This window comes from Hirundo rustica, chromosome 12 (assembly GCF_015227805.2).
Source record: "Hirundo rustica isolate bHirRus1 chromosome 12, bHirRus1.pri.v3, whole genome shotgun sequence".
NCBI classification, from domain to species: domain Eukaryota; kingdom Metazoa; phylum Chordata; class Aves; order Passeriformes; family Hirundinidae; genus Hirundo; species Hirundo rustica.
This window is the reverse complement of record NC_053461.1, coordinates 14,895,287-14,922,017: the sequence shown is the minus strand read 5'-3', so window position 1 is coordinate 14,922,017 and position 26,731 is coordinate 14,895,287. Positions and strand designations below refer to the sequence as shown.

General features: G+C 46.1%; 1 protein-coding gene across 26 annotated transcripts in view; it reads left to right on the top strand.

Moving 5' to 3' along the window:
- Positions 1–739: 739 nt before the first annotated feature.
- Positions 740–26,731, top strand: part of MAGI1 (membrane associated guanylate kinase, WW and PDZ domain containing 1) — a 335,096-nt gene continuing 309,104 nt past the window's right edge. For 23 of the 26 annotated variants that reach the window (XM_040076063.1, XM_040076075.1, XM_040076058.1 and 20 more), the window contains exon 1: positions 743–1,028. In XM_040076063.1, coding sequence (XP_039931997.1) covers positions 743–1,028 — 286 coding nt within the window. Of the gene's footprint in view, positions 1,029–26,731 lie in introns of all 26 variants that reach the window. The other 3 variants (XM_040076068.1, XM_040076067.1, XM_040076069.1) reach the window with 2 other exon arrangements.

Here is a 26,731-nt window from a genome sequence, read left to right as displayed (position 1 = left end):
ATTTTAATGACGGGCTTGCGCAAGTTTTTCCTCAGGACTTGTAGTTTGTGTCCTCTCCTGTAACAACCACCTGGAAAAGCGCAGGCAAGAAGCGATCGCAGAGCTTCGCAACTGCGAAAATCCTAGAAACCCTCGGGAGAAAGCAAAGCTCCGCCGTCCCCCGGAACATCAGCATCTCCGGGGGGCGCGGGGCAGAGCGCCCGGAGAAAGATGGTTCCAGCCGGGGTGGTTCACCCTCGCTAGCGCCCGGGGGGCGCCGGCACCGACTCGTACCCCCGGGAAAGTTGTCGGTGGGAGCGGGGAGGAGCCGGGGCCGCCCGCGGGGCAGGGGGGCCGGGCCGTGCCGGGGCGGGGAGCGGGCGGGGGCCGGGCCGTGCCGGGGCGGGCCGTGCCAGGGCGCCTGCGCCGGCGGCGCGGAGCGCGGCGGAGCGGGACGGACCGAACTGGAACAAAACAAACGGCGCTTTGTATCGCCCCGAGGGCTCCGCGCCCCGCGCAGCGCCCGCGGAGAGGGGGGCGGCCACACCGCGCGGCTCCCGGATTTGCCTCTTCTGCGCTTTTAAATTGTTTTGAATTTTTTTTTTTTTTTCTTGATAAGTGGGGAGAAGGGGCGGGCGGGAGGCGGTGCGCGCCCTCCGCGGGCGCGGAGCCGTGCGGGCGGCGATGGCCTGAGCGGGCGGCGGGTCCGCGCCCCCTGCGCACCTGCCGAGCGCGCTCCGCGGGCGCGGAGGGACGCGCAGCCATGTCGCGGGTCGTGCAGAAGAAGAACCACTGGTCCAGCCGGGTGCGGCAGTGCGCGCTGAGCCGCGGGCCCGGCGGGCAGCTGGGCTTCGCCCTGCTCGGCGGCGCGGAGCACGGCGAGTTCCCGTACGCGGGCGCGGCGGCGGGGGACGGCGAGGCGGCGCTGAGCGAGGGCGAGCTGCTGCTGGAGGTGCAGGGGGTCCGCGTGTCGGGGCTGCCGCGCTACGACGTGCTGGAGGTGATCCGGAGCTGCAAGGACCCCATCGTGGTGAAAGCCGTTCGACAAGGTGCGAGGGGGACGCGGCGGGACGGGGGGGGAGCCGCTCCGCGCTGGCCGGGCGGCCGCGGGCGAGTGCGGTGCCGGGGGTGGCGAGCATCAGCCCTTGGGAGGCGCGGACGCGGGTGTCGATGCATCCACGCGTGTGCGCACCTTCTGCGAGGGCGCTGATGCGCTGACATCTCCTCGTCCGGAGCCGCGGTCCCCTTGCCCTGCGCTAAGCGCGGCGAGCGATTGCGTGCGACTTTCCCAAAGGCACCGCGGAGCCGCCAGCGCTCCCTGCGGGGAACCCGCGCTTGTCCGGGGCAGCTCGGGGTCCGGCTGAGCCTTGGAGGGGCTGAGGGAGCTTCACTGCTGGGGGAACGGGGCGGGGATCCCCTCCTCCAGCAGCTGAGCATCCTTTGGAGCTGCCGAGTGATTAGTGGAGTCTCTTTGTAAAAGTGCAGCGTGCGTTTGCCGGCTGCCAGCGTGGGAAGATAAAGCTTGGACCCTCTGGCATCTTCCCTCTCTGGCTGAAAGGCTGCTCAGATTTACCTCTTTTCCCCCTGGTTTGCCCTAGGTGAGGGTACATCCGTGCTGCAGCCCTGCAGCGCACAGGTGAAGGAGCAGACAGGTAGCTCTCCTGTTCGGCTGAGGAAGAGGATAGGAAGAGTCCTCCCATGCCGGATTGAAAAGATGCCACTTCACATCCGTGCACACTCAGCAGTCGCTCAGCAGGTTAGCTAACAGGCCTGGCTAATGGGCTTGTGATTTCCAGGGCAGGACTTCAGTTTAGTGCCAAAAAACTGTGGGTGCTGCCGCAGCCGCCAGGGCTGGTTGGATGGGCAGGAGGAGCAGGACTGCAGCTGGACAGCCGGAGGTGTGAGAAGTGGAGGAGCACCCCGAGGTCAGCTCCAAGTGCAGGAAGGAAGGGGAGTTTTCTTCGTGGTGCCCAAGAGATTCCAGTGGGGAAAGTTTATTTGTCATCCAGATGCCTGCATCCCAAAGGTGGGGGTTTCCCTCTGGCTTGTGGTGCGAGGGTTTTTTTCTCTGTGCTTCGTTCAACCCAGCTGGTAGCTGCAGACAGAATTTCTGGCCAGCTGGCAGGACTGTCACCTGAAGTCTTGTCCCTGGGCTCACTGATGAGCTGAGCTGAAGGGCTGCAGGCGCTTGTTTCACAGCCATCCTTCAAAGCGCCGGAGCCAGAGCAGATCGCAGCGGTGGGGTGTCGCAGACAGCTGAGCCCTGTGCACTTCCCCACCACCTGCCCCGGAGCTGATCCACCAAAGCACAGCAACTTGTCAGTCCCTTCAGGATTCAGCAGCAATATTCCAAGCAAACACTGTCAAACTCTCAAAAAACCCCAGTTTTCCTTAAACAAATGCCTGTTTTCCTTGCTGATTTCACTGGGAAGTGGTGAGGGAGACTCAGCCTGCTGGTTTCCCTGCCCAACTGGGAGGGGGAGAAAAGCATGAAGAAAAGTATGAGGAAATTAGGCAGAGGGGTTTTTTACGTACTGATTGTTTTAGCAGAAGTATTAAAATACAGCTTGTGGTGTTGCAATGTGATCTGTGTTGGTGCATGAAGGAAGGTGTGTATAAAACCCTTCCCGACAAACAATTTGTGATCAAACTTCTTGTTTTGGAAACATGAGTTAGCGTAAATAAAACATGTCCTGGGAATAAAACTGAAAATGACAGAAGTTGGTGGTAAATGTGTCTCAGCTCCGGAATATGGTCAAAAGAACAGGCAGAGAGCTGAGTTTTAGCGTGTTGGTTTGGTTTACCTGGAAAGTGGGAGGAAAGTGTCCAAACGCCATCTGTAAGTCAAGGGACAGACTTAAACCTTGGACTATTCCCAACTAGAGCTGAGAACCAAGCCTTTGGTTACTGTGGGATTGTAGTTTCCTTTTTTTTTTTTTCTTTCTCCATATTTTAAAAAAATTGCTTTATTAGCCAAGAATGTGGAATAGAAATAAATATTTGGTTTTTTAAATCACTAAATATTTTTGTGATCTGGAAAGCAGTTCCCTGTGCCTGTCAATGACAGCCTGGCATCTAAGCGCTGTTCTGTGCAAAGCAGGGATCTCCCTCATGTATCAGAATCATAAGCATAGAAAAGGAGAGTATTTTAATTAAAATGCATTACTTCTGTGTTGATTAAAAATCTGATTATGGAAATGGCAACAGTCATTCAGCAGAAAGTGTGTGGCACTAGAGCAGACAGTGAAGGAGTGTGCTGATAAGATTGTAAACACTTTTTTGCTATAATGAAAAAACTATGGTTTTCCTCCTCTTCCTTCTCCCAGTTTGTAGTCCCTAACTGCTGATTGGGGCAATATTACCCTGGAAATGTATACATTTTATTGCTTGTCTGTTTTGTGTTACGTTTACAAGGCTGGAAAAACAGGAAATTTACTATAAGTCAGTCATCTGCAAGCATGAGCAGAGAAAATAACGATTCTGACCTTGCACCAGAGAAGAGACTGGGATGTGAAATGTAGGTGGAACAGGCTTTATCATTAAACCAGAGTTTGTAAACTTACAGGTCTGTGTGCAATATTTTTTTTTTTTTTTTTGCTTTTGTGTGTGGTAAGTTTGAAAAGTAAGTACCAAAAAGGAGGAACCTCTACGAAATCTCTTAATGGGAATACTGGTACTTGATACTGGTTATATGGGATTTCCTTTGCTAACCCTGGAAGGAAGAGTGAAGAAGGCTAAAGAACTTTAGTAGAGCTTTCCCTTCCTTTTCCCCTTATGCACCCTTTTTTGTTATTACATTTGAGAATGAAACTGTACCGTTATAGTTGCCTGTTTTTGGGGGAGAGAGAGGAAGAATCTTGCTGCCATGTATCTTAGTAACTTTCAGAACTGTCAAATGTGTGAAAAAACCTCAGTTAACATGTAGTGCTTTTATGACTGACTGTTTCCATCTTACATCTGTGCCTGAATTCTGATGAAACTGGCAATTAACTTCTGTGGAGTTAATAAATACATTTTTATTATTACTTGGTCAGAGTGTATGGAATTAATAGATTGAATTATAGGAGCAGTGGTCACATATTCTAGTGTAAAGCTGGCATTGCCTTAGCACAGTGATTTCCCAGCTGTACTGTGAATATTGTAACTTCCTTGAATACGTTTCACATTTGTTAAAATAGCTCACTTTGATGATTCATAACTGATTGCATTGGCTAGATCAGTTATAAAATAGGGTGCACCATTTCTTCTCATGGATCTTGGTTAATAGAGTCCAGCAAAATAGAAGTTTGTTGTGCCATCCTCCAAAGGAGAAGAATTCAGACTGTATCTATAAAAAGTGGACCATGTTTTCTTTGAGGCAGGGTGTCTGGCTTTTCATTCTCCCTCAGTGAGAGATGGGCACATTCAGAGAGGTTTCCAGGTTTTTTTGGTCCGATGACCTGTGCCAAACCACACCAAGCCAGATGCTTGGTATGGGAAATAGTCAAAGTTAATACGCTTGTAAATTTATTTTTAAATTGGTTTTTTTTTTTAGTTCTCATTTCAATGCTTTTCTTCCCTAAAGAAGTCTCAGAATCCCAAGCTCCTAATGACCAGTCACTTTGAAACCAGGAGGTGCTGAGAGCAGTTTATGCAATTAATAATTTTGATAGGACTTTGCAGCTGGGATGATCCCACGGTAGGGAGGAGTTGAGGGTGCTTGTGGGGTTTTTTTTTAGCCCTGTACAGGGCAGACAGGAGCAGGCGTGATCCCAAGCAGAAACAGTCACTGTTTACTCAGCGCTATCAGCTGCATTTGTTTCTTTTCAAACATTAACTTGACCCTAAGATAAATTCTGAAATACAGTGCAGTGACTCAATGCTTCAATGTCAGGCTGGCATCTGCTGTACATGAGATGTTAAACTCAGTTACATATATTAATGTGAACAAAACCAGCTTCTTTCAAAAAGTTTGTGTGAGCCGGTATTTGAATATTTTCCTAAGAGAACTCATGAGATAATTTCTGTTTATTTTGGGATGTTTTGTAAAACATTAAAAAAAAAAAAAAAAAGAGCGGGGAAAGTTGATTCATCTGTAAATTCCTGCACGTTTGGTGGTTTAGCAGGCACAGGGAAGCAGAGTGTCACTTTGTGAGTGGTGATGCTGAACATCCCATGCTAAGTGCCCGTGCCTGGCGTTGCAGAAGCCCACAGTGAGTGCTGGTGCCTGTGTGGAGCAGAGCTTGGCACTGATGTGCTGGGCCAGCAAAGGCAGAGGCAGTTTAGAGACTGAGCTCCTGCAGTTCCCAGTTTACCTCTGCAGCATCATGCATGAGCTCCAAAAAGCGTTTCCCTTAAAGGCCTCTGCTCCCTCGGTGCTTGTCGCTTGCATGGTGAATTCTCTCAGTCATTTTTCCATCTGACCCGAATTCTTTTTGGACCCAGGTGGGTTTCAAGTGGAGAGAAAGTAATCTTGCCATCTGAAAACCTGGGAGATGTTCTTGTATTCTAGATTTGTAAGGCCGGTTTTCAGTTCTGACTGTTGGAGTAGTCATGAATGAAACGTAAAATAAAAAAAGGCAGAATCTCTTCTTCTCTCACTTGGAGGATATTTTGCTACAAATCAGTAGTCTTCCTTCTTTAAAGAAGTACTTAAGGAAGTACTGCACTTAGTAGTGGTGAAATGTGTATATCTTGTATTAAAATGCTGCCTCGAGGAAGACCTTATCTCTGCTGTGCCTGAATTTACGGTGTAGAACTTGCCAGGATTTAGAAGTTGATCCTGCTTGTGGCAAAGCACTCATCCATCCTCTCCTGAGCTATGGAGCAGCACCCCAGAGAGGGACAAGAGAGCCCAAGAGCCACATCGTGCCTGTTATAAAAATTTCCAGGAATTAATGTGATAGTTCTAATGGCATGGAAGGGGGTTATGCTTTCCACAATAAAGTTAATCTTTCCACCCATTGAGATGGGACTCCTGGCTCCCTCTTTATGGCCAGTCAGATCACAGAGCAATTAAATCACAATTACGGTCTAATTATGAGCAGTCATTCAACACCATTGCAAAATAGGATGTTAACACCATCCTGCATGTTGTTCCGTGTTTTTAAGACCGAGTTACAACTCCTGCATGAGTGAATTATTGACCTGCTGTCATGAGATTTAAGATTCATCTTCCATGTTAGAAGTGTAGGGACTTTTTTTTAACAGGTTCGAAAGCCAAGTGGCTCCGTGCATTCCTGGGTTTGGGATTGTCATTTTCTTCTGGTTCAGCTCAGGCTGTGATCATTCCTGCATCTCTTCTGGCTGCTCCTGTATCTCTTGATCTGATGCCTGAGAAACACACTTGCTCCTTTGGCAGTGAATGCGTGCACAGGGAAACGCTTGCCCCAGGGCAGCTGCATTAAGGTGTAAAGATATTCAGAGCAGCTCTTTTGTGGCTGTGCAGAACTGATGGTTTGAGCTCTCTCTCATTAGATTTCAGCAAGGCTCTGTTTGAAGTAACGTGGAAGCTGAGAAGATGCTGCTGCCTCAAGGGCTTTTTCTATAGCATTTGCAGGGTCTGGGCTGTGGGCAAAGGCAGGGTCTTTGGGACCTCTCTTGAGGTTTTTAAAAATAATTGGCCAAGGTTTTTTTTTTTTATTTGCATTCCTTTACTTAACTCCACACACGAGCTATGCCTGCTAGTTATTTCAGGTGTTTGGTTTGGTTTTTTTTTTTTCACACTCCATCTGACTTTGACTGGAACTTGTAAATCAAGGCACTTGGTTTTGATCTTTGTGTGCTGCAAGTGACTTAAATTTCTTGGTGAAAAGCACGGAGTAGCGGTTCTGTAAGAGCAAGTGCTGGGAATTTATGGAGGGACTGTGAAGAATTTGAGGCAAAATGTTAGCTGAAGGTAGGGATCCTTGCTGTGAGCACTCAGTGGTGCTTGGAGGGCTGGTACTCAGATTATTGATGCATCCTGTCTGAGCTCCTTCCTGCTCCACATCCCAATTCCTGGAGCAGCAAAATGCAGATCCTCCTAGTCTGTATTTCTCCAGAGTTTTTCTCTAGCTCAGCTGCAGAAAAGATTTATTTTTGCCTTTTAGAAACCGAGCATGAAGTGACCTTTTTGCACCGAGGGCGCAGGGCTGGGTCATCCCCTGTGATCTGTGAAGATCTTCTCCGCTCCCGTTGCCCTGTCACCCGAGGCATCTCCTGCAGGACCGGGGAAACAGCGGCAGCTTCCCAGTGCTGAGTGACAGTGCTGCTGAGCCTGCAAGACCTGCTCCTGCAGGAACATCGTTTTCACCACTATCATCATTTTCTCTGTCTCTCTCTCGACACTTGATGTTTTGTTTTCTCCCTTCGTGGTTTTGGTCCCGTGCAGCTCGTCCTAGCTCTTGCAGTGGTTTGACAGGTAGGGGCTCAGAGCTGGCAGCCCAGAGACATCCACAGCATCAGTGCCTTTCATCAGTGCCTTTGATGGCTTCACTTTGGGGCTTCCTGCATGGATCTGGTGTTGGGAAACAAGGTAAGCCCAGGCAATCATCCAGCGTTTGTTATCTGCTGATCTGGGAGAGAGCTGTGGAAAAGGCTGCCTGCTTCCAGAGCAGCTTGGCAGATTTTGCATTGGGCTAGTGTGTTGGCAGATTGGGATATTTATTCTTTTCCCCCCTTAATTGTAATTTTTTGCTTTTCCTTCTGAACCAAATAGGTGGGCCAGCATCTCTCTTGGCCCTGCAGGAGCAGTATGGCTCAGGGTAAATGGGATATTTTTGTTGAGATCCACCCTTCAGTTTCCAAAGGTCACACACTCCATCCACCCTTCCTTTTGTGACATTTTAAATGGTTTCCAGAACTAGTCCACTGCTACAAGCTGGAATGATGGCATCATGCTCTCTGTTAGTCCCCAGCTCTGACTCTGGCATCATTTATGCTGAACTGTTTTCTGTTAGTAATATTATTCAAACCTGCAGATTATTGTTTTAGCTGCCCCTAGTAGACCTTGGAGAAACAAAACAGTTTTTTTCTTCAGGTTCTGATGTTTTGGGTTACATTTTTACACATTTGGCTTTTGGTTTAAAACAGTTCCAGTTTTTACAGTTGTGAGGGCTTGTATCGTAACTCAAAAGAAAAATAAGGTTTTTAAAAAAATATTTATTGAATTTCATTAACTGTCCCTTATTAGACTAAACAGTAATGCTTATTACACGGTGTGAAAATAATGCAAAGTGCCCTGTCTTCATAAAGGAACAGGAAATCAAAACAAACAAAGCCTTCGGGATGACTTGCAAAGTGGAACAGATGCCTTTACAATTGCAAGGCATTTGAATAAGGAATCAGTTTTGCATGGTTTGCTAATCCTTCAGTAAAGAGTTCATTGTCTTGGATTACACATCTGTAATTTCGGAGCCCTCAAGTCAGTGTCTCAGTACAATTAGAGTGGGAAGAGACTGACTTCTTTCTTCATATCCTTAATCTCTAGTTTGTTTTTTAAGAGGAAAACCTCAACTCTGGGTTTTTCATTTAGTTATTAACAAAAAAGCCTTTGAAAAAGAAGCTGCCTAAAATCCAGCCACTCCCTCAACACAAACAAAGCTGGGCAGATATTGTGTGCTTAAAGAAAACACCAACTTTGATGTTCAACCTGTCTTACTCCAGCGGTACAGATCCTGCACTAAGTGGGTGTTAGACCAAACTGATGACAGACACAGATGTCTCAGAGTTTTTTGGATGAATAAGAGAGGGAAGTTACTTCCCAAACTGGCTGAACTGGACAGGTGAGAACCTGGGCTGCAGAAGCAAAACGACTTTTCTTAAAAATAGCGAGGAACGTGCCCATCCTCCTCCTTCACCACAGGCACAGCTAGAACTCCCCGTTAGCAGTTTCAAAGGCTGGGGTACTGCTGGAGGCTCCTGGGGCTTGGAGCAATTCACTGCAGCCTTGTGGGAAGCCAGGGATGGCTGCAGGAGAGGTGGAGAGAGTAGCAGGAGATGCATAAAAGACACCAAAAGCTTTGGCTTGGGGAAGAGTTTCCCTGTTCCCTGGTGGTGTGCATGCCGAGGCTGTCTCTAGAAACAGGCTGAGTGTTTTCTGCAGGACCAGCCAGGAGCAGGGGTGTCCAGAGCTCGGGTCCCACAGCAGTCCAGCCCACTGTCATGTGCTGGCCCTCGCAAGAGAGCTGGAGAGGGGCTTTTTGCAAAGGTGTGTAGTGGTAAGGGGGAATGAGTTCAAGCTGGAAAAGGGCAGGGTTAGGTCAGGTACGAAGAAGTTCTTTGCAGAATGAGTGAGGGCTGTGATGCACTGGCACAGGGTGCCCGGAGAAGCTGTGGCTGCCCCTGGATCCCTGGAAGTGCCCAAGGCCAGGCTGGATGAAGCCTGGAGCAGTGGAAGGTGTCCCTGCCCATGGCAGGGGGTGTCACAACTGAACGATATTCAAGGTCCCTTCCAAACAAAACCGTTCAGTGACTCTGATGCAGCTCTGCTGTTGAATATTCCGTCAGGATGTGGTGCCTACAACAGCTCTGCTGCCCCAGGACAGTGTGTGGCATGGGGACAGTGGGGGACGTGTGGCAGAGCACGGCCCTGGGGGAGCTGAGCCCGCTGAGCTGGGGGGATGAGAAAGCTGCAGTTTGGCTGAATTTGGGGAAATTGCTGTCTCCAAGCTGAGTCTCCTCTTGCAGTGCTGCTGCCTGGGGGAAAGCACTGAGGACAGGATACCTGATGGGGCTTTGGCAGCCACTGGTCCAGCCCAGTTGTCCTCTCCCTGTCATGTGGGCGAAAGAGGGATTAGTCTGATGCAAAAGAAAGAATCGTGTCCTTCTCTTTTCCCTGGTATGCATTTTTCCTTAAACAATGAAGTGACTAATATAGAATGTCTTCTCAATGTGCTCTGGTGGTGGTTTGGAGGAGCAGCAACAGCCTGACTGCATGAGCAAGTCCAGAGGTTCTGCTGGCTGCTCAGCAGGGACTCCGAGCATCACAGAATCTGTTGTTTCTGAATAAAATCAGTAAGTTGTTTACTCTTTGGGAGGGGGTGGCTTGCTTTCTTGTTGTTAGATTGTCTTCTGCTGGTACCCCAGCAAACGCTGTGTATTTGTTTGATGTGCAAATAGCAAACTTGCTTAGCAATGGTATTTAGTGTTTTGTTAACTTTTGTGTAGTCTGTGTGCGCTGTGGAGTCCTCCCTGTCACCCACCGTCTGCTTTTATTAATCCGGCTGTTTCCAGGTGGAGATCTGAGCTCCCAAACACTTTTATACATGTACCATAGCTTTCCTTTTCATTTTGTTTTAATGAAGAGATATGGGCATGCTGAGATTGCTCCCCCAATTTCACGTGGAGCTATTTTTGTCTGGACTAAGCTGCAGTCTATAAATCCCTCATGTTGCAGGAAGCTTTGTTGGCTACAGGTGGAGCGAGGCAATTAAACCCCCACTGTCTGTCTCTGGCTTTCAGTGGGAGGTGTGGAACTGCTCTGGGCAAAATCCAGATGGGCACTGAGGAGATCAGGGCTGTGCTGCTCCAAGGGTTGGCTGCTCATAGGTGAGGTTACATATAGGGGAAAAATTGATATCTACACACAGCCTGCACCCAGTCCAAGAGGAGGAGCTTGTGAAAATATTGTGTCACCCATCAAAATAGTTTGAATTCTTGGGTGAGACTCTGAGAATATGGGACTGGTGTGTGTATATATGAATATATATATATATATATTTAACTTTTTCACTTCAGCATCCATATTGTCAAATGCTGCTTCAGTGAAAAACTCAGAATGTCCTTTTCTTGCCTCTTATTTTTTCCTTTTTGATGGAAACTAATGCCACGATTTCTGCAGCTCAGGTTGCTAAACAGCCAGTGCCGTGGATTTTGCTGAGATTTGTTGGCACACACAGCTGTTGGAGGCTGAAAAGGAAGAGTATAAAACCACCACCGTTATGGCTGAGCACAGTTCCCATGCCCTTATCCCACCACGAGATGCACGGGCAGCCTCTGGTCCTGTAAAAACATTGAAAATCACTATTGTGGTGTTCCTGTGGTGAAACTGTTTCGGTGATACTTGTCCTGTAAATCATCTGCAGGAACGTGTTGATTTTGAAAGAGAGTTTGCTCACGAGACCTCCATGGCTTTCAGGTTATGCGATGCAGCTGCTGAAGAAGATTCAGATTCCCTTTTCCTGACAAACGCTGGGGGCAGCTGCTCCCTAGACCTTTGTCTGGCCCCTGTGAGTCATTTCCAGCGTGCAGGAGGGAAATCCAGAGTACACCCATAAACTTTATCTCGGAAAGGTGCCCAGTTTCGTCGCGCACAGAGGTCCTCTGGCACGTTCAAGGCCATAAAATGGCCTTTAGCTCCCTCATTCCAGGGACAGGTGGCTGTTACACTTTAACACAAGGCCGTTCCTTTATGAGGATGGGGAATGTGGTGAATACCTGGGTGCACGATGTCAGTCTGTCAGGCGTGGGATGTCTGCGCCCCTCTGGTGCCAGGCAGTGCATGGACCCCAGGGAGTTGTCCCTGCCTCGGTGTTTGCAGAACAGTGAGGGCTGTGAAGAGCTCAGGTGATGGGTGGAGGGGAGAAAGCCAAGCACAAAGTGTGTGGCTCTGTTGGGATGTTTGTGACAAGGGCGTGGACCCACAAATCTTGGCTCTCTCTTGCTGCGCTGTGGGGTTCTGCTGCTTCCTAGATCCTCATTAAAACAGGCGGAAAGGGTGAATGCCTCAGCTGGAGCAGCTCCCTTGTTGCATTGCCAGGTTGTCTTGCTCAGGTGGAGCTTTGCCACAACAGTGTTTCCATTAAATGTCCCATAGGTTTTTTGTTGGTTTTTTTGTTTGTTTGTTTGTTTTTAATTTGTGCTTATAAACATGTCAGAGGCTGATTTTTTTTTTTTTTTTTTTTTTTTTTTTTTTAATCTGCAAAAGAGATGGCTTAGGCACTAGCCAAGGCGACTTTTCCATTTATTTTTGTTTTCGGTTGCCAATTTTCCAGTTGTATTAGTTGATGCTAGAAATACCCACATATCAGTTTTTCCAGGAGCTAAATACAAAGAGGGTTTTTTTTTACCTAGCTCTGAGCCGGGATAGGATATCTTGGTCATATTGCAGACTGGCAAAATTGGATGTGCTGAAGTTGTTACACATGAGAAAAGCCCCAGTGAAAACGAGAGTGCTTAAATTTAAGCATGTGCTAACGTAACACATTGCAGAGGGCTTTTCATATCTTTTCTGTAAAAGATGTTATAATCAGCACAGAGGCTTGCCTAAACCAGTGTGGAAATTGCTGTTTGCCTAAAAAGCTGGGCAAGTTGTCACAATCCCAACATTAAAAGGCTGCAGGGGATTAACCAAACCCTATTTCCAATTGATTTAGTGGAGCTGAAACTCAGCCTGGTCATCTGTGTCCTGTCAGCCTGTGATGCTTGGAGCTGCTCCGAGTCCCATGAGCCAGTGGCTGAGCTGGCACTGCATCTTGCTGTGATGGCTCTGCCTGCTCTCCCCCTGAGGATGCTGAGGGAACAAGGGAACCCTGGCTCCCAAACTCCCCAAGTGGCTGCTCACAATCAGCTTTTCTTTGCTGAATTCTTCTCTGACTCGGCGCGGCGGCTGCCGGAGCGCTCGCTGCCCGGATGGGATCTGGCCCCTGGCAGGGAGTACAAGCATTTTTCCACGGTGCGCTTGAGTTGGCAGGGAAGGTTCCATCAGCTGCCTGGCTGGAGCCTGGCTCAGGATGTGCTGGATGCAGTAATTCCTTGGTGGATTTCTGACAAAAGAGTGTTTCTGCTGCCTGCAGCACCTCCTGCCCTCCAGGCCCTGGGTGTGTGCTCAACAGGAAGGTTCAAAACTTTTCTTCAAAAAGTTAGGGGCTTTTTTAGCAGCCTTACAGACTTTATTAAAACCGGTGTTCCTCTTCTCCTGTATTAGTTGCAGGTGGAGGTAGATTTTACAAATGATAATCTGGCTTTTGATGCTGTTCTGCTCCGGCTACTCCGTTTTTGTAAACCTCAAGCATCTTCCAGCAACCTGTGGGCTTTGTCAGGCAGAGCCTGCTCTTCCCTGAGCTCTGGCTGAGGAAAGGCTCCCCATTAGCATCACCAACCGATAAACAAAACCAAAGGACAGACCTTTCAAGTACTGGGACACTGCAGCAGCACTGCTGAATGCTGATAGCTGTCTGAACTGGTGGCAGAAACAGTGGTGAATATTTATCGTGTAATTGTTTCTCCTCAGAGTCCCTGGTGTAAAAGAGACATCAGCATTGTGATCTGTTGTAGTGCATCATGTTCAGAGGACTTTTTGCCATAAAAACATTGTTTCTAGCTCAGGTTTAGCTAAAAGGCACTCTCTGTCTCAGCTCTCCTTCAGGTGGTATTGATTCCTTGTTATACCCAGGTGAGCTTTAAGTTGTAACATTTACAGGAAACGTGGCTGAAGCTTCTTCCTCTTGGAGGTAAAGATGCAATATTTGCATTTCTTAGCGCTGGCTCACACAGCTGCCTTGGAATCAAGTTAAAAAAAAATGACAGAATGGTAAATGCATTGTTTTCCCCTTCTCTCAACTCTGCATTTCCTCTGCACTGGTCAAATCAAACAACAGTGACATTTCAAAGTCTTCCTGAATGGCAAAATTAGAAATGCTCCTTTTCTAAGGAGTCTGTGAGAGGTAGTTTAAATGTTGCATGCAGCCGTTCCGGTAGGAAGTTGTTTAACTTGTCGAAATCTCTCTTTTACTGCAGAACCTCTATTGAAAATGACAAATTGCTTAAAGCAGTTTCCATGTTGGACTTTAAAAAATTCAGTTTCTTTCCACCCAGAACACGTGGAAGGCATTTGTTTGTGCACTTGCCTGACTGTTTCTCTGTCCTAAGGCTCTCACTCGGCCGCTTTGGAGTTCATGTAATTTTCACATGCAGCTGCTGGGGTTTGTTGTCCTCAGCTTTCTGTGGGATGAGATTTTCTCCTGCCTTAGCTCAGCTGTGAAAACTCAAATATCTGCCTGGTTCAGACTTTGGGGACCATGGAGTGAGCAGAGGAGAGACACTCCAAAGTCTGTGCTTTCTAGAAGTGATGTTCAGAGCATTATAAAATCCATCATTTAAGCTGGAGAGTCTGGATCCACGGCCAAGTTGTTGTAATGTCCTTCAAAAGCGTTGAGCGGGGTTAATGCTCCACAAAGTGACAAAGCATCTTTTGCTTCAACATTTTCCGCTACTTCTTCTGTAGCTGTCACTGTAGCAAAGGAGATACATGGCAGGTACCAGATACTGAGCCAGGCAGTTGGATGTAACTGCTGTAGAAATAAAAGTTGCTCAGCTGAAAAGGGTTTTTTTGTCTCTCTCTCTCTCTTTTTTTTTTTTTTTTTTTTTTTTTTTTTTTTTTTTTTTTTTTAGGAATATTTCAAGTTGTCATTGTGCTCAGGTGGCCCAGCACAGAGCAGCAGCGCTCTGTGTAGTGTGTGTCCCATGAGGATGCATTGCCAAGCCTTGCATTTGGGCTTTTGGAAGGAGAGAGGGTGCACAAGAGAAGTGGGTCTCCTTAGCAGTGCTCAGTAAATGGCAAGCTCCAGAAATAAAGTGGAAATTATATTTCTGGAGCCTTGACAGGCTGAGGTGAGGCTTTCTGTGCTCCTCCTTTTGCCTGGAGCGAGTTGCACCCGTGTATCAATTTGCAGAGCTGTTTTCTGGTGGCTCTGATGCAGTTCCCGGGGATGGAGATTGCTCCTTCCCAAGGGCCACAAGCTGAAGGTCGTGTGTGTGTGTGTGTCCCCTCGTGTCCTCCTGGCTGAAGGGCAGGCTCTGGGCTGCTCCCAGGTCTGTGCACAAAGGGCACAAAGTGTTCCCTGTCTGACTGGGAAGGTGCTTTACCCCAAATGGCATCAGATGAGAAGAAGTCGGCATTGCCCCATTGCTCTGCTTGAGACAACCCTGTTGCTCAAGAGGGATGATTACCGAGTTAGACAGCAGTCAGGAGGGGATCTGAGGACAATCCAGATGCTTTTTCTGTAACTCCCAGGCATGTCATATCCTGGCATTTCTATTTTTACCCACTTTTCCTCTAATACTTTCTTTTATCTGTTATGATTCCTTCAGTTTTGGCAGGTTTGGGCTGATGTGACATTTTAACTTTCTTTTTGTAGCCATGCCTTTACTTGCAATATAACATCTTGCTACAGTGTTATTTTTTCCTCCATGGTGGTAGTTTAAAGAGTAACAGTTACACATATTCTCTGTTCTGCGTTTGTTTTTGTGAGTGGTTTTGGAAATGACCGCGCTGCTGGATGCTGTTTGGTTGGGTGTAGGATGTCACAGCAGACTCAGGTGAGCTGTCCTCTCAGTTGCTTTCCTGATGCAAATACTGGTTGATATCATCTGTTTTAGGAGATAGCTTTAGAAGCAGGCAGCCGCTGGGAGGAATAACCTGTTCCTGGTAGAGTGCCCTGGTCTCTCCCTGTCAGAGGGCAGTTTATGCCTGGAAGCAGGAAGCTTTATGTACCTTGTTTATAGTGTTTGTTGCCTTTTGTGGAATATCGGATGCTGCCTTCGGCTCTTCTTGTTATGTGAAGAAATGTCTGATCCATTTCTGAACCCTGCAGAGCTCCCTGATACCAGGCATAAAAGATTTTTTTAATGGGCATTAAGCCTTCCTTGCTGGCTGTGGTGTCTCTGGCTAATAAAACCATTGCACCCCAAATACCCTGCAGATACAGATATCTCTTTCAGAACCAGCTTCTTTAGTTATGTAACAACGTGAGAGCTTTAATCCCTTTCCTCTTGCAGCCCGGTCTGGATTGCTCTCAGCTTGTCCAGCAGCCAGGCTGGGCTGCTGCTGTGTTTCCAGGGTTTCATACCCATGGTTGATAATTAACCCATTTCTTTAATAATGGTGCCATGTTTGCCCTGACCTTTTTTCTTTCCCGCTCTCTGATTGTAATCCAGATTAAATTCAGCCTCTTCCCAGCAAAACACTGGAGTTAATATTCCACCAGAGGTGTGCTGGTAAAGCCCTTCATTACCTGGAAAAAAATTAGCTCAGTGTGCTTGATTTAACATCTCAGGTCAAGAGAAAACACCAAAATATAGGAGTAAGTGCCTTTAAAATGCAAGTTGAGCTCACAGTCTCCGTTTCCTGATCAGCAGTGTTTGTCATAATTGTCAATAGCATCAAGTTTTTCTCTTTGAGGGGGTTGTTTGATTTTTAGAGAGTGCAGACTCACTTTCTGTGTGAACTTGCACAAACCAAGAGGAGGGACAGGCTCTGCCTCAGCCTCGGAGTTTGGCAGGGGTCCTGTCCCCCTTAGTTCCCTGTCCCTGACAGGGTGGTGGCATTCAGAGGGTGAGTGACACCAGGGTGCCTGGCTGGGGACGTGGTCCTGGGCAGCTGCTGGAGGTTGGCAAGGGCAGGTCTAGAGGCACAAAGGCAGCGTGCTGCTGCAGCCCACCTCTGGAGCAGGGCTGAGTGAGCAGGACTCGCCCCTCTGCCAACAGGCAAACGCTTCCAGGGTTTGGTGCATTCCTAGGTGTGGGCATGGCAAATCACACAGCATTAAAGTTAATGAACCCTCGTGCAATTTTAACTAGAATGAAAACTGTTGCAAAACTTTTGTACCGAACAACACCAAAGCCTGTTTTACTGGGAAGAGATGGGTGTTTGTGAAGTCGCTGGGGCTTAGCCTCCTGCATTGCTCCCCTTTCAAAGATGACATGTTGTGATTTATCTTCCTTTCCCAGAACCTTCTTTCAGCCTTAGAAAAGCAATGCTTACCATCACTGTTGTTGTGAGACTGTGGAGCAGCTTGAATTACTGCCTTTCCCTTTCTAGTGCAGTGTAAGCCGGCATAAATCTGTACATTACACCAATTTACGTTTGGTGGGATTTGTCCTGACACGTCCAAAGCTTCTCACTCTTGATTCGTTGCATGAGCAACTCCTTTAATATGGAGCCCCGGGGACAAGACCCAATTTAAAATAAAGTTGTGCAGGTAAAGGCAGAAAGGCATGCACTGTACGCCTGTGGTCTGCAGCTGAGCAAGCTGAGGAGTTTAAATCCTGCTCTGCATTTCATCTTGAGTGCTTCACTCCTAAAGGCAATGCCAGCTTCTGGCCTCAGCCTTGCCTTGGCCGGGACAGGAGCTGTCTGGTGTGAGCACCAGGGATCTCACAGCAGGAAGAGGCTGGTAACAGCAATTCCTCAGCTGCTTGCAGGATGAATCTGTGTTGCTCTTCTCATATGTATGCCTTTTATTTAGGTTAGCTTTGCTTTTTGAATTAAAAGATGTATGCACAAATCACTTCAAGCTCTTGTTGATGTGGGTTATGGGTTGTGGTTTTTTTTTGTTTTTTTTTTTTTTTTTTTTTTTACCTGCCTAATGTGCATTTCTCTGTTTGAGAAGAAGGTTTAAGTAAAGTGTAAACTATAAAACTTCCATTAACTCCATCAAGGAGATAGGATAGCAGTGAGCCCCAGCTACCTCACTGAAATACCTTGGCTTGAAAGTTTACTACATTGGCTTTATAAGATTGAAAGCTTTTTGCCCCAGATGAAAGGAAGGCTTTGCTGCAAAACCCTGTTCCGTACTAATCTGGCTATTCTGAAGTTAGATGCAAACTAACTTGCTGTGTGCTTTGTAAACCTCTAAGGGAGAAGTTGGACATGTGTGAATAGCTGAGTTATGTATTAAATAAATGAAGCAAGGAAATGTGCCATCATCACTTGATAGAGACTTCTGTCACTTGGGACTGATTTTTCAAAGGATCTCATTTCCAATTATAATAATGAGATTTTTTAATTTGTACCGAGCCTCTTAAAATCAGTATTTCTAAAAGACCAGATTTTAAGTGACACCTAAAATATACTTATTTTAGTATAAGGTTTCTTATGGAGGATGTTATATATATGCACATAGTAGAAATTCATACCTATAAGAGTCTACAACTAGAAACTTTTGGGGAAAAAATTTAGTCTATTGCCAGTTCTGGGCTAACACTTTATTTTTCTTAGATACTTTTAAAATTCTTTTTATGGGTACTGAATTACTTCTGTGACACACCACATTGCAGACAAGGGCAAAAGTTTAGCAATCTGCCGTGCAGAAGGGCTGATTTCATTGCCAGCTGCTGATTCTGGCTGTGCAGCTCTTGTACCAGCCAATTAAACCACACTCATTACAGCCTTTGTGGTTTGGAAGTGAAGTGTTCCTGCCTTTAACTCGTAGTTTTACAGGATGTTGGTTTAGGCTGGAGGTTTGCAAAGCTTGAAATCTTATATTTTCCTCTGCTGTGTGCTCCCGGGATAGGGGAGGTGAAGAGGGAGAGCTCTGTGGAGAGTGGAGTGGGAAGGTGAGCGCTGTGAACCTGCAGGAACCTCGTAAAATGTTCATAAAATACCACAGTACCTGGTGTGCCAGGCTACAGACAGGAATGGTCTCGGCTGCAGTGTTGGTCTTGGGAAAAAAGTGTCCAGCACTGTAGGAAGTGCTGAGCATCCCTTCATAAGCATCTTCCTTCAGCTCCCCAGCCACGGATTTTTGCCTGCTGCCCTCGTGGGGAAATCCTGCTGTGTTCGCAGGCCAGTCTGGGAAAGCTGCTGGGCAAAGATGAGGAGGAGGCAGGGATGGAAGAAGAATGTGACCCTGTGAGCTGTGACTGGTGGCTGCGCTATTTTAAAGTCAAACTTAATTTTTAGCTCTGCATAAACAAATCTCGGCGCCAGCTTCTTGTGGAGCTCTGAAATCGCTTGTGGCTGCTGCTCCGTGGCTGTGTCCTCCGTGGGTGCCACGGGGAGAAGAGCTGACCTCTCCTTCCCCAAATGCCTGCTGGCACTCCAGAGGACCTTTGGAGAGATGCTTTGCAGAGGGCTAAACCCTCCAGCTCTTCTGGATGTCGCATGACAGCTCCTTTGTCTGGGGATAAACTGATCTAATGGATTGAGTAGGATGCAGGTTACTGTGGGAGCTGGTGTCCTTCACCCGTACATCCCAAGGGACTGTCTTTGCCCCCAGTACTTTCATATTTGACCTAGAAATGCAGTATTTTCCTTGGAAATACCAGGTGCAGCATGGGCAGGGAAGCAGCGGGGATCCTGTTCCTCAAGAGGGTCAGTGATGTTTAGTTTCCTTTCAACATTATTGCCCTGTTGATTTTAACTTATAAACTTCAGCGAAAACCACACACGCTGCTGTGAAAATTCATACTTAGTAACAAGTAAACAAGCGATCCAGCAGTCTGACTGAGTCAGGAAATTCCCTCCAGACCTTGTGGGGAGGAGGAGCTTTGCATTTTTCTTGTCCCTCGTTTATTTTTAGTCTCGCCTCTAACGCTGCTGATAGTGCCATTACAGCCCTGCCGATTAAAGCCCCAGCATGGGGTGGAGTTGAAAGCACGATGCTGCAAAGCAGTCAAAACCTCCAGGATTTTCCAGCAGTGTCATGCTACAGGCAATTAATTTAGTCTATTATTTGCCTGCCTGGGCACAGCTCAGTGCCAGTTCTGTGAAAGTCTTTGATTCCCTTGTGCACCTCCTGTCAGAGGCCATGTCTTCAGTGACTCTGTCCTTGTGACTTGAAAGTGCCGTGGTTGTGATGCTAATATTTGGGGTGCGACAGCTGTATTTTTAGGCCACTTTCTCCCTCAAATATATTTTGACCTGCTCTGAGGGTGTGTTGTGTTTTAGAGTGGAAAGACAAGAGTTTAAGTCCTGTACAGCTCCCATCACTGATAACTTTGGTCTGAAGCTGTCAGTAACCCTCACAGGGTTTTGGGTGTCTTGGAGGAGACAGTCGTAGCAGCAGCACCCATCTACAAGACCAATGATTTACCCAGGAGCTCTTGGCATTTCAAGAAATGCCTGCTTTTCAGAAAAAGAGGCCCTTTTTTGCCATGGCTGACTCTGTTAGTCCGAGTCAACAGAAGGGTGTTTAAGTCAAGTAATGGTGGTTGGGTTTTCTGAGTCTTCATTTGCTGACCCATTAGTCAAAGCCCTCAGACATGGCAGAGGATGTTATTCAGGACTGCCTAGAGCTTGTAAACTCTTAGACTTCTGTGAAGAGCTGGTGTGCAGTCTTGGTTGTATTTCATCCAGTTCATAAGAAGCAGTTTTATCCAAAGTATGAATCCAAGGTCATTTATCTTCTCTAGCACTAGGATTTGTACCTGATCTGCCATGAGAGAGGCGATGGAACAGACACAAATGCTCGCTGTGGAGGTGGGGAAGTGTCACTGCTATTTTGGCAGGGGGAGGCACTGGCAGACAGAGCAGCACCCATGGTGCAGGACCCAGAAGCAGAGCATCTAAAGCTGGGCTGCCTTGGCTTGGAGCGTTCTCATCACCCAGCCAGCCTGGCTGTCTTCTCCCCTGCACAGAGCCCTGCCCTCTGGGAGGGCTGAGAGCTTGAACGTAGCTGCTTAGCCCTCTCCAGCACCTTGTGGATACACCTTAAGGCATATCCCCAAGTAGTTACTGAGGAGCCTGATTCTGGAATGAGGGGCCTGGCTGTGCCCAGGTGCAGTTCTGATGCTGCCTTGGGTTTGGCCAAAATGTCACAAATCTGCTGGATTGTGGAGAAGGAGGCTGGTCTATCACAGGGAACCTGAAGAATGTGTTTGAAGGCAAGACCAGCTGTTTTGCTGTTTGGGGTTTTTTTGTTGTAGGCTTCTGCCAAGCATCTGCAGGCTCTGATCAGCCTCTTTATACCTGAGCAGCTTTAATAAAACCATTTTGTTCTCAGCTGAACTGGCTGTTGGGTTTGCTTTATTTTTAAACAAGGCAAGATCTCTGGGGACTGGTGCCTGTTGAAGTCTCTCTGTGATAACACAGAAAGGGTTCTCAGTTAAAATGCAGCTGAAAAATAATTTAAAAATGCAACAGTGTGTGCAGGGGTGGTTACGGAAACTGGGGAGATCTGTTTCTTTACATGGATGAAAGTCTGTTGTTACATCAAAATCCAAATGACAAGTTTTTTTCAGTCTCCATTATTCATACAGTGAATACCTCTTAGGGCTCCCCATAATTATGTCCTTTTCTAGACTTAAAATGAGTAGACAAACACTATGTGTTTATACCAAATGCTGGAGGATTTACGAGTAACTACTATGTGGTTTGAAGTAACAATATACACAATGTATTGTATATTTTTGTATTTGGCCTATGTTCAATATAACATTAAATAACACAGGCTTTAAAAAAAAAACCCTCTTTCCAATGCTGAAAGTGAAAAGGATGATCTCTAATGAGGTTTTACAGTATATAGAATTTTTAAGGGCAATTTTTAATTTCCTCAATGTATTTCCCATGTAGAAGTGTGTATTTTGCACTTCAAGTGAGATTCTGTTGGTTGCACTTAGCAGCAAACAGCTGGGGATTCTAGTGCCTTAACCACACAGCAGCTGCTAATTAAAAATATATAATTCTACCCTGATTAGCTTATAATGATTATAATCCCCTTAAATTTGATTATTACCACAGCGTGCTAACCTCAGCCACCCCCTGTTTCATTGTGGGACCTGTGAGTAGCAAAACTAGTTATTAGGAGCTGATATCTGGCTCCTGAAGGATTTCTTCCCAGAGAGGAGCACAGGGGAATAAAGGCACCCCGTTCCTGTGTGGCTTGACATGCCTGCTTGGAGTTTGGATTTTTTTATTCATGTGCACTTAGTTCATGGCAGTAGTGAATTTTCTTCAGTGCTGCTTTGGCTCTGATAAATTTTATTCAGTTCGTTCTTGTCTTCTGATCTGATTTTTTTTTTTTTTTTTTAAACACCTGGTCAACTTTGCAAAACAAAAAAAGCTTTACAAAACATAAAAGTCATGCTTTCAGCCCTAGCATTGCTTTGCTTTCATCTTGTGCTCAGCTGCTTATCCTTCGCCAGTTTTTTTTTTTTCCTCAAAATATTTTGTAACTCTGGATAGCAGGGAATGGCCTCGTTCTTTCCTCTGCAGCACCTGGGTGACATTGTAGGGCAGAGCAGTAATAAATAACTGCTGCTGGAGAGCAGTTTGGAAACCCTGAGTTCTGGGCAGTTTTTTCCCCCTCTTTCTGCAGTCCCAAGACATGAAAAGAAGCTGTGTCAGAGACCTGTCAGAGAGATGCCCTAATCTGAAAGTGTCAGAGTCACTTAGAGTTCACCTCTGACTTCAGTGTCTGGTATTAATGGAAGAGCTGAAAGGCCAGTTTTAATACACACAGCAGATAACAGAACCTGTCATTAAAAAAAAAAAAATAAAAAGAAATAACATCTCCCAGAGCACACAGAAGGGACTGCATCAGTGTGCTCATTAGGAAAAAGCGCTTGGGCAGGGGAAGGCTGGTGCTTGTCCCAAAGGTTTGGACAGCAGAGGTGTGCTGGCCACTGTTTCCCCCAAGATTTCTGTGTTGGTGGGACAGCCAGATGGGTCTTAATTATTTTTAAGCCAATTAATGATGAATTATTCTGTATCTTGAATAACAGAGCCTGGGTGTGTTACTGTGTAGCTGTTGTACTTCGTAGATCAGGGCAAGCCTAGGTGCCTCATACAAGAGATAAAGAGTTTTATTTTGTTTCCTTAACATCATTCTGATTACTCCCCTTAGCTTTTTTAGTTGCTTGGTTGGTTGTGGTGTTTTGGATTTCTGTAAATTTATTTATTGAGATTGACACAAGCATTTTGGGGCATTTTTAAAGAAAGTGTATAATTTATGTGAGATTTTGACGCCCAGATGTTCCCTTCCAGTTTCATTCCACCACATATGGACATTTGCATACAAATAAAAGGAGATGTCTTCTCTGTGTGTGGATAATTGATGGCTATTCCTTAGGTAAAGTCAGCTAATATAATGCCTGTTAATTTTAAAGCTCTCCTGTGGTAGGCAAGGAACTGAAGGTATCGATCAGGCCCTGAGAGATGCAGTTTCTTGCAGCTCTGAAGGATGATCTCTGGTCTGAGAATCACAAGTCCACAGTCAACTTGTTCTTGGGTAAAAGAGAAAATTTCAGTGATTTCTGACTTTGGTTACCCCTCTGCCTGAGATGTGAGGTGTCTGTGCAAAACAGAGCAACAGAGATTTATGGTTTTCCTAGTGAAGAGGCAACTTGCACTGCCGTGACATCTTGTATCTCAGAAGTTAATCACAGCTTTTCTCTGTGTTGCTGGGTTACGTTGCTTTGAGAAAAAACAGAAACTGCTATGAGCAGTATGAATAGCTGAAACCACAAGTCCCACTGAGATTACAGCCAGCTCCTCCTAAAGGAAACGGATTCAACCACCAACATAGTTTTTCATTAGATGATTTTTTTTCTGAGTGAACAAAATACCCCTATTGTGGCATAATTGTTTAGTTTTTGGAGATGTAGGCGGACTTGCAACTTTGAAATAATAATTCAACTAGATGAGGGGGGAGGGCAGAGAGACATTTGGCTTTTTATTACATTTTGTAGCGTGTTGCAGACTAATGCAGCAGGTTTTAATTTTCTCGGTTTCTGTGCGTTTTGGCTCTGCAAAGGGGGGAAGGAGGAAAGTCTGTCTTGCATTTCAGGACAAATCTAAATCTGATGGACGAAAGTCTTGGCTATCTGATTGAAACCTTTTTTTGCTGAGACTGAGTGACTCTACCAGGCTGGCAGGGCTGAAGTGATTTCTGTCTCGGATTCAGTGTTTTGATCTGGTTAAATGTATGTACTTGTGGTTAATGGGAAAGTTAACACTTTCATTGTAGCAATATGATAATGGCTCAGAATCAAGCTGAGTTGTAAGTTGTGAAAATGAAGTACAGAAAAACCATGGAAGCAGAGTTCGGACCCATAGATGTAATTTAATAAAAGCAGTTTTTGATTTCTGGTATCTTGACTTTTCCTACCAGAAACACCCAGAGTTGTACCCAGTTCTTCAAGATGTACAAAGTGATGGTGATTTTGATAAACTTAATTAAAGAGAAGATGCTGAAGTTTACCATATTAATGCTTGTCATCTGAAATGACTTCTACGTCTCAGCTGAAGGCTCAGAAATTGGTTTGGTCCATTCTTTTCCTGCCCTTGTATTGACAAAATACATCACTCATCAGCAAAAGATGTTGCTGTTTCATCCAGATGGGCTCATCAAAAGGCAGCATTTACTTAGGGGTTTAGGAGGTGCAGACAGTTAGGAATTTAAAAAAAAATTATCAAAGAATGGGGGATCTTGGATCTGTGGTTGTTGGTGTGAGGAAAAGACAACAGTTTCCAAAAAGTGTTTGAATATCTACCCATTGTAAGCTTGATGATTTAAATAGCATCACATTGGGATGTCCCCATCAGTTTTCGTTTTACAAATCGCTGTCGCGTTCACGTATTGTCTAGGCTAAATGTAGCAACCATGCTTTAGGAGATTTTTAAGTACAGGGTTGGCCAGCCTCTGTTTCTTTGTAGACTTTTCTCATGGGAATTGTCTGGCTGGCTACATCATGACCACCAAACATCAGACAATGCAAGGAACTTCTTCCCCTTGCCCCACTTTATTTCCATCTCTCTTCCCAAAGGCAGTCCCTTGGAGTGGTGGCTGTGGTTTGCTTGGTTTAGTTTTTTTTTTTTTTCTCTAGGAATTTTGTGAGCAACCTCTTGGACTTACTCATAAAGGCCTTTCTATCATCTGATCTTTGCTAGAAAGTTTTCCAGAGAAAGCTGTGCTGTGCACATGTTTTTTCAGAATTCCCTTGGGAATTAATAACAAATAAGAGAGTAAAATTAATTTGTTGATCTTCTTCAAAAGCTGCTGAGCACTTCATGAATGTTTCCGTGGCCATTGCTGGGTGGCTGCTAAAATGACTGAAAACTGCTGGGCTTGAAAACGGCACTGTGAGCCTGCCCATGTTTAGAGCCTTTTTTTAGGTGGGTTCTCATCAGAGCTTTGGAAAGCCGGTGGCGTGCAGTAGGCACTCTTGAAAGTAAAGAATGTCTTTGCATAACTCTGGATTTAAATACTTTCATTTGTTTGGTCTTTAATGTTTTATTAACCATCCAGAGCAGTTTAGATTGCAGCTAGAGATTCAGCAGCAAAACCAGATAAACCAGTATGTTTTGCTCACCTGAACATTTGCTGATAGGAAGATACTCCAAGCACTCCTGCGTGCTCTTGCAGAGAGCTGGCTTGGAGAGGAGCAAGCACAGAGCCAGTGCAGAAGGTGAAACTCCAAAAGAGGTGGAAAACGTCCAGAGAAGACGTGTACTTCAAAAGGAGTTTTTCTAATGAAAATAATCGGTCATGAGGAAATGAGTATGTTTGTGGCTTATTCAGCAAGTGGGAATACAGCTCGAGAAACTGATACCAGTAAACTTTGTCTGAATTGCAGAGGAAATTAATACAGACAGTTGATCAAAAATATGACAGAACTTTGAATTTTAAACTTCATAAAAAGGACAAATGAAACATCGTTTCCACAAGCAAAGACAAACCTGTGAAAGAGAAATCAGAATGGAAAATAGGTAGCAAGCTACTTGTTTAAAAGTGAACAAACCCCTCAAACCTGTTAAAAGCAATGGAAAAAAAGGGAAATTGCTTTTAGACCGTATGAGATGGCTTGTGGCTGTTGGTGCAGTGGCCTGTGGTCACGTGAGATTTTGGAAATTAATTCTGCTGCTGCTTCTGGTCACTGCTGTCATCTGGAGCATGGGGATGTGCATGACCCCAGGTGATCTGAGAGCAGCTGTCATCCCTAAGCCTCTGACTCCTGCATTGCGTGATTTGCTAGAGGGGGGTTGGGGTGAAAATTCAGGGCTGCCAAAAAACCCAAATGTGCAATTTGATGCAAAAATACCTATACAGCCAGTTTAGGCCCTGCCTGGCCCTTTGGTGTGGATTCTTTGGGAGCAGAGATGCCCAGAGTGAGGAGCAGCCCTTCTGGGGCACAGTCCAGCTGTGCTGCACAGAGGGACAGTTTGATTGCTGCCTTTTCCCTGCAGCGTCAGCAGTTCGGAAGCAGGCACTGAGGAAAAAATCTGAGCAAGGCTGTAAGGCACTGCTTCCAAGGGCTTCTGGAAAAGCTCAGCCTCCCTGGTCTTGCCTGGAGTGGGAAGGCTGTGTCGTGACATGAGGTTGGGCAAGCGGGCAAGTTTGTCTCAAGGACAGAGCCAGATACCAGAGATAACTCCCATCCATGCACCTGCAGCAGAACAGTGAGGGGATTTATACAGAGCTCCCTGAAATGGTGCAAAAAAATTGAGAACGATGCCTCTAAGGCTGCTTGGGGCCTGTAGGCTTCTGGGCTTTGTCAAAGCTTGGAAGCAACTCTGATTTATTTGATTTAACTTGCATAATTATGTGAGAGTGCTGGTGTGGGGTGTATTAACCATTGCAAGGCAAGCAAAATTCTTTTAGAATCATTAAAGGTGGAAAAATCCTCCAGGATCATCAAGGCCAACCTTCAAACAAATACCACCGTGCCCACCAAGTCATGTCATGAAGTGCCATGTCTCCTCCTTTTTTAACACTTTCAGGGATAGTAACTCCACAGCTTCCCTGGGGGAGCCTGTTCCAATGCTTGATCATTCTTTCAGTGCAGAAATTTTTTCTAATATGTAAACTGAACTTCCCCTGGCATGCCTTGAGGCCATTTCCCCTGTCCTAAAGGGGAAATGTTTTATCCTGTCTTGTAGCTTTTAATACGGGGGATGTGCATAGCATCATTTTATTTCTATGGATTTTGAGGCAGAAGATTTTTAACCTGCTGTGCTTTGAGGTGCAAACTGATCCCCCATATCTGCAACAAAATCACCCTTTTATGAAAGTGGCCTGCTGGGCACATCAGCAGCAGATGGTGGAGTGGCCAATTACCAGTGGCCCTGGTT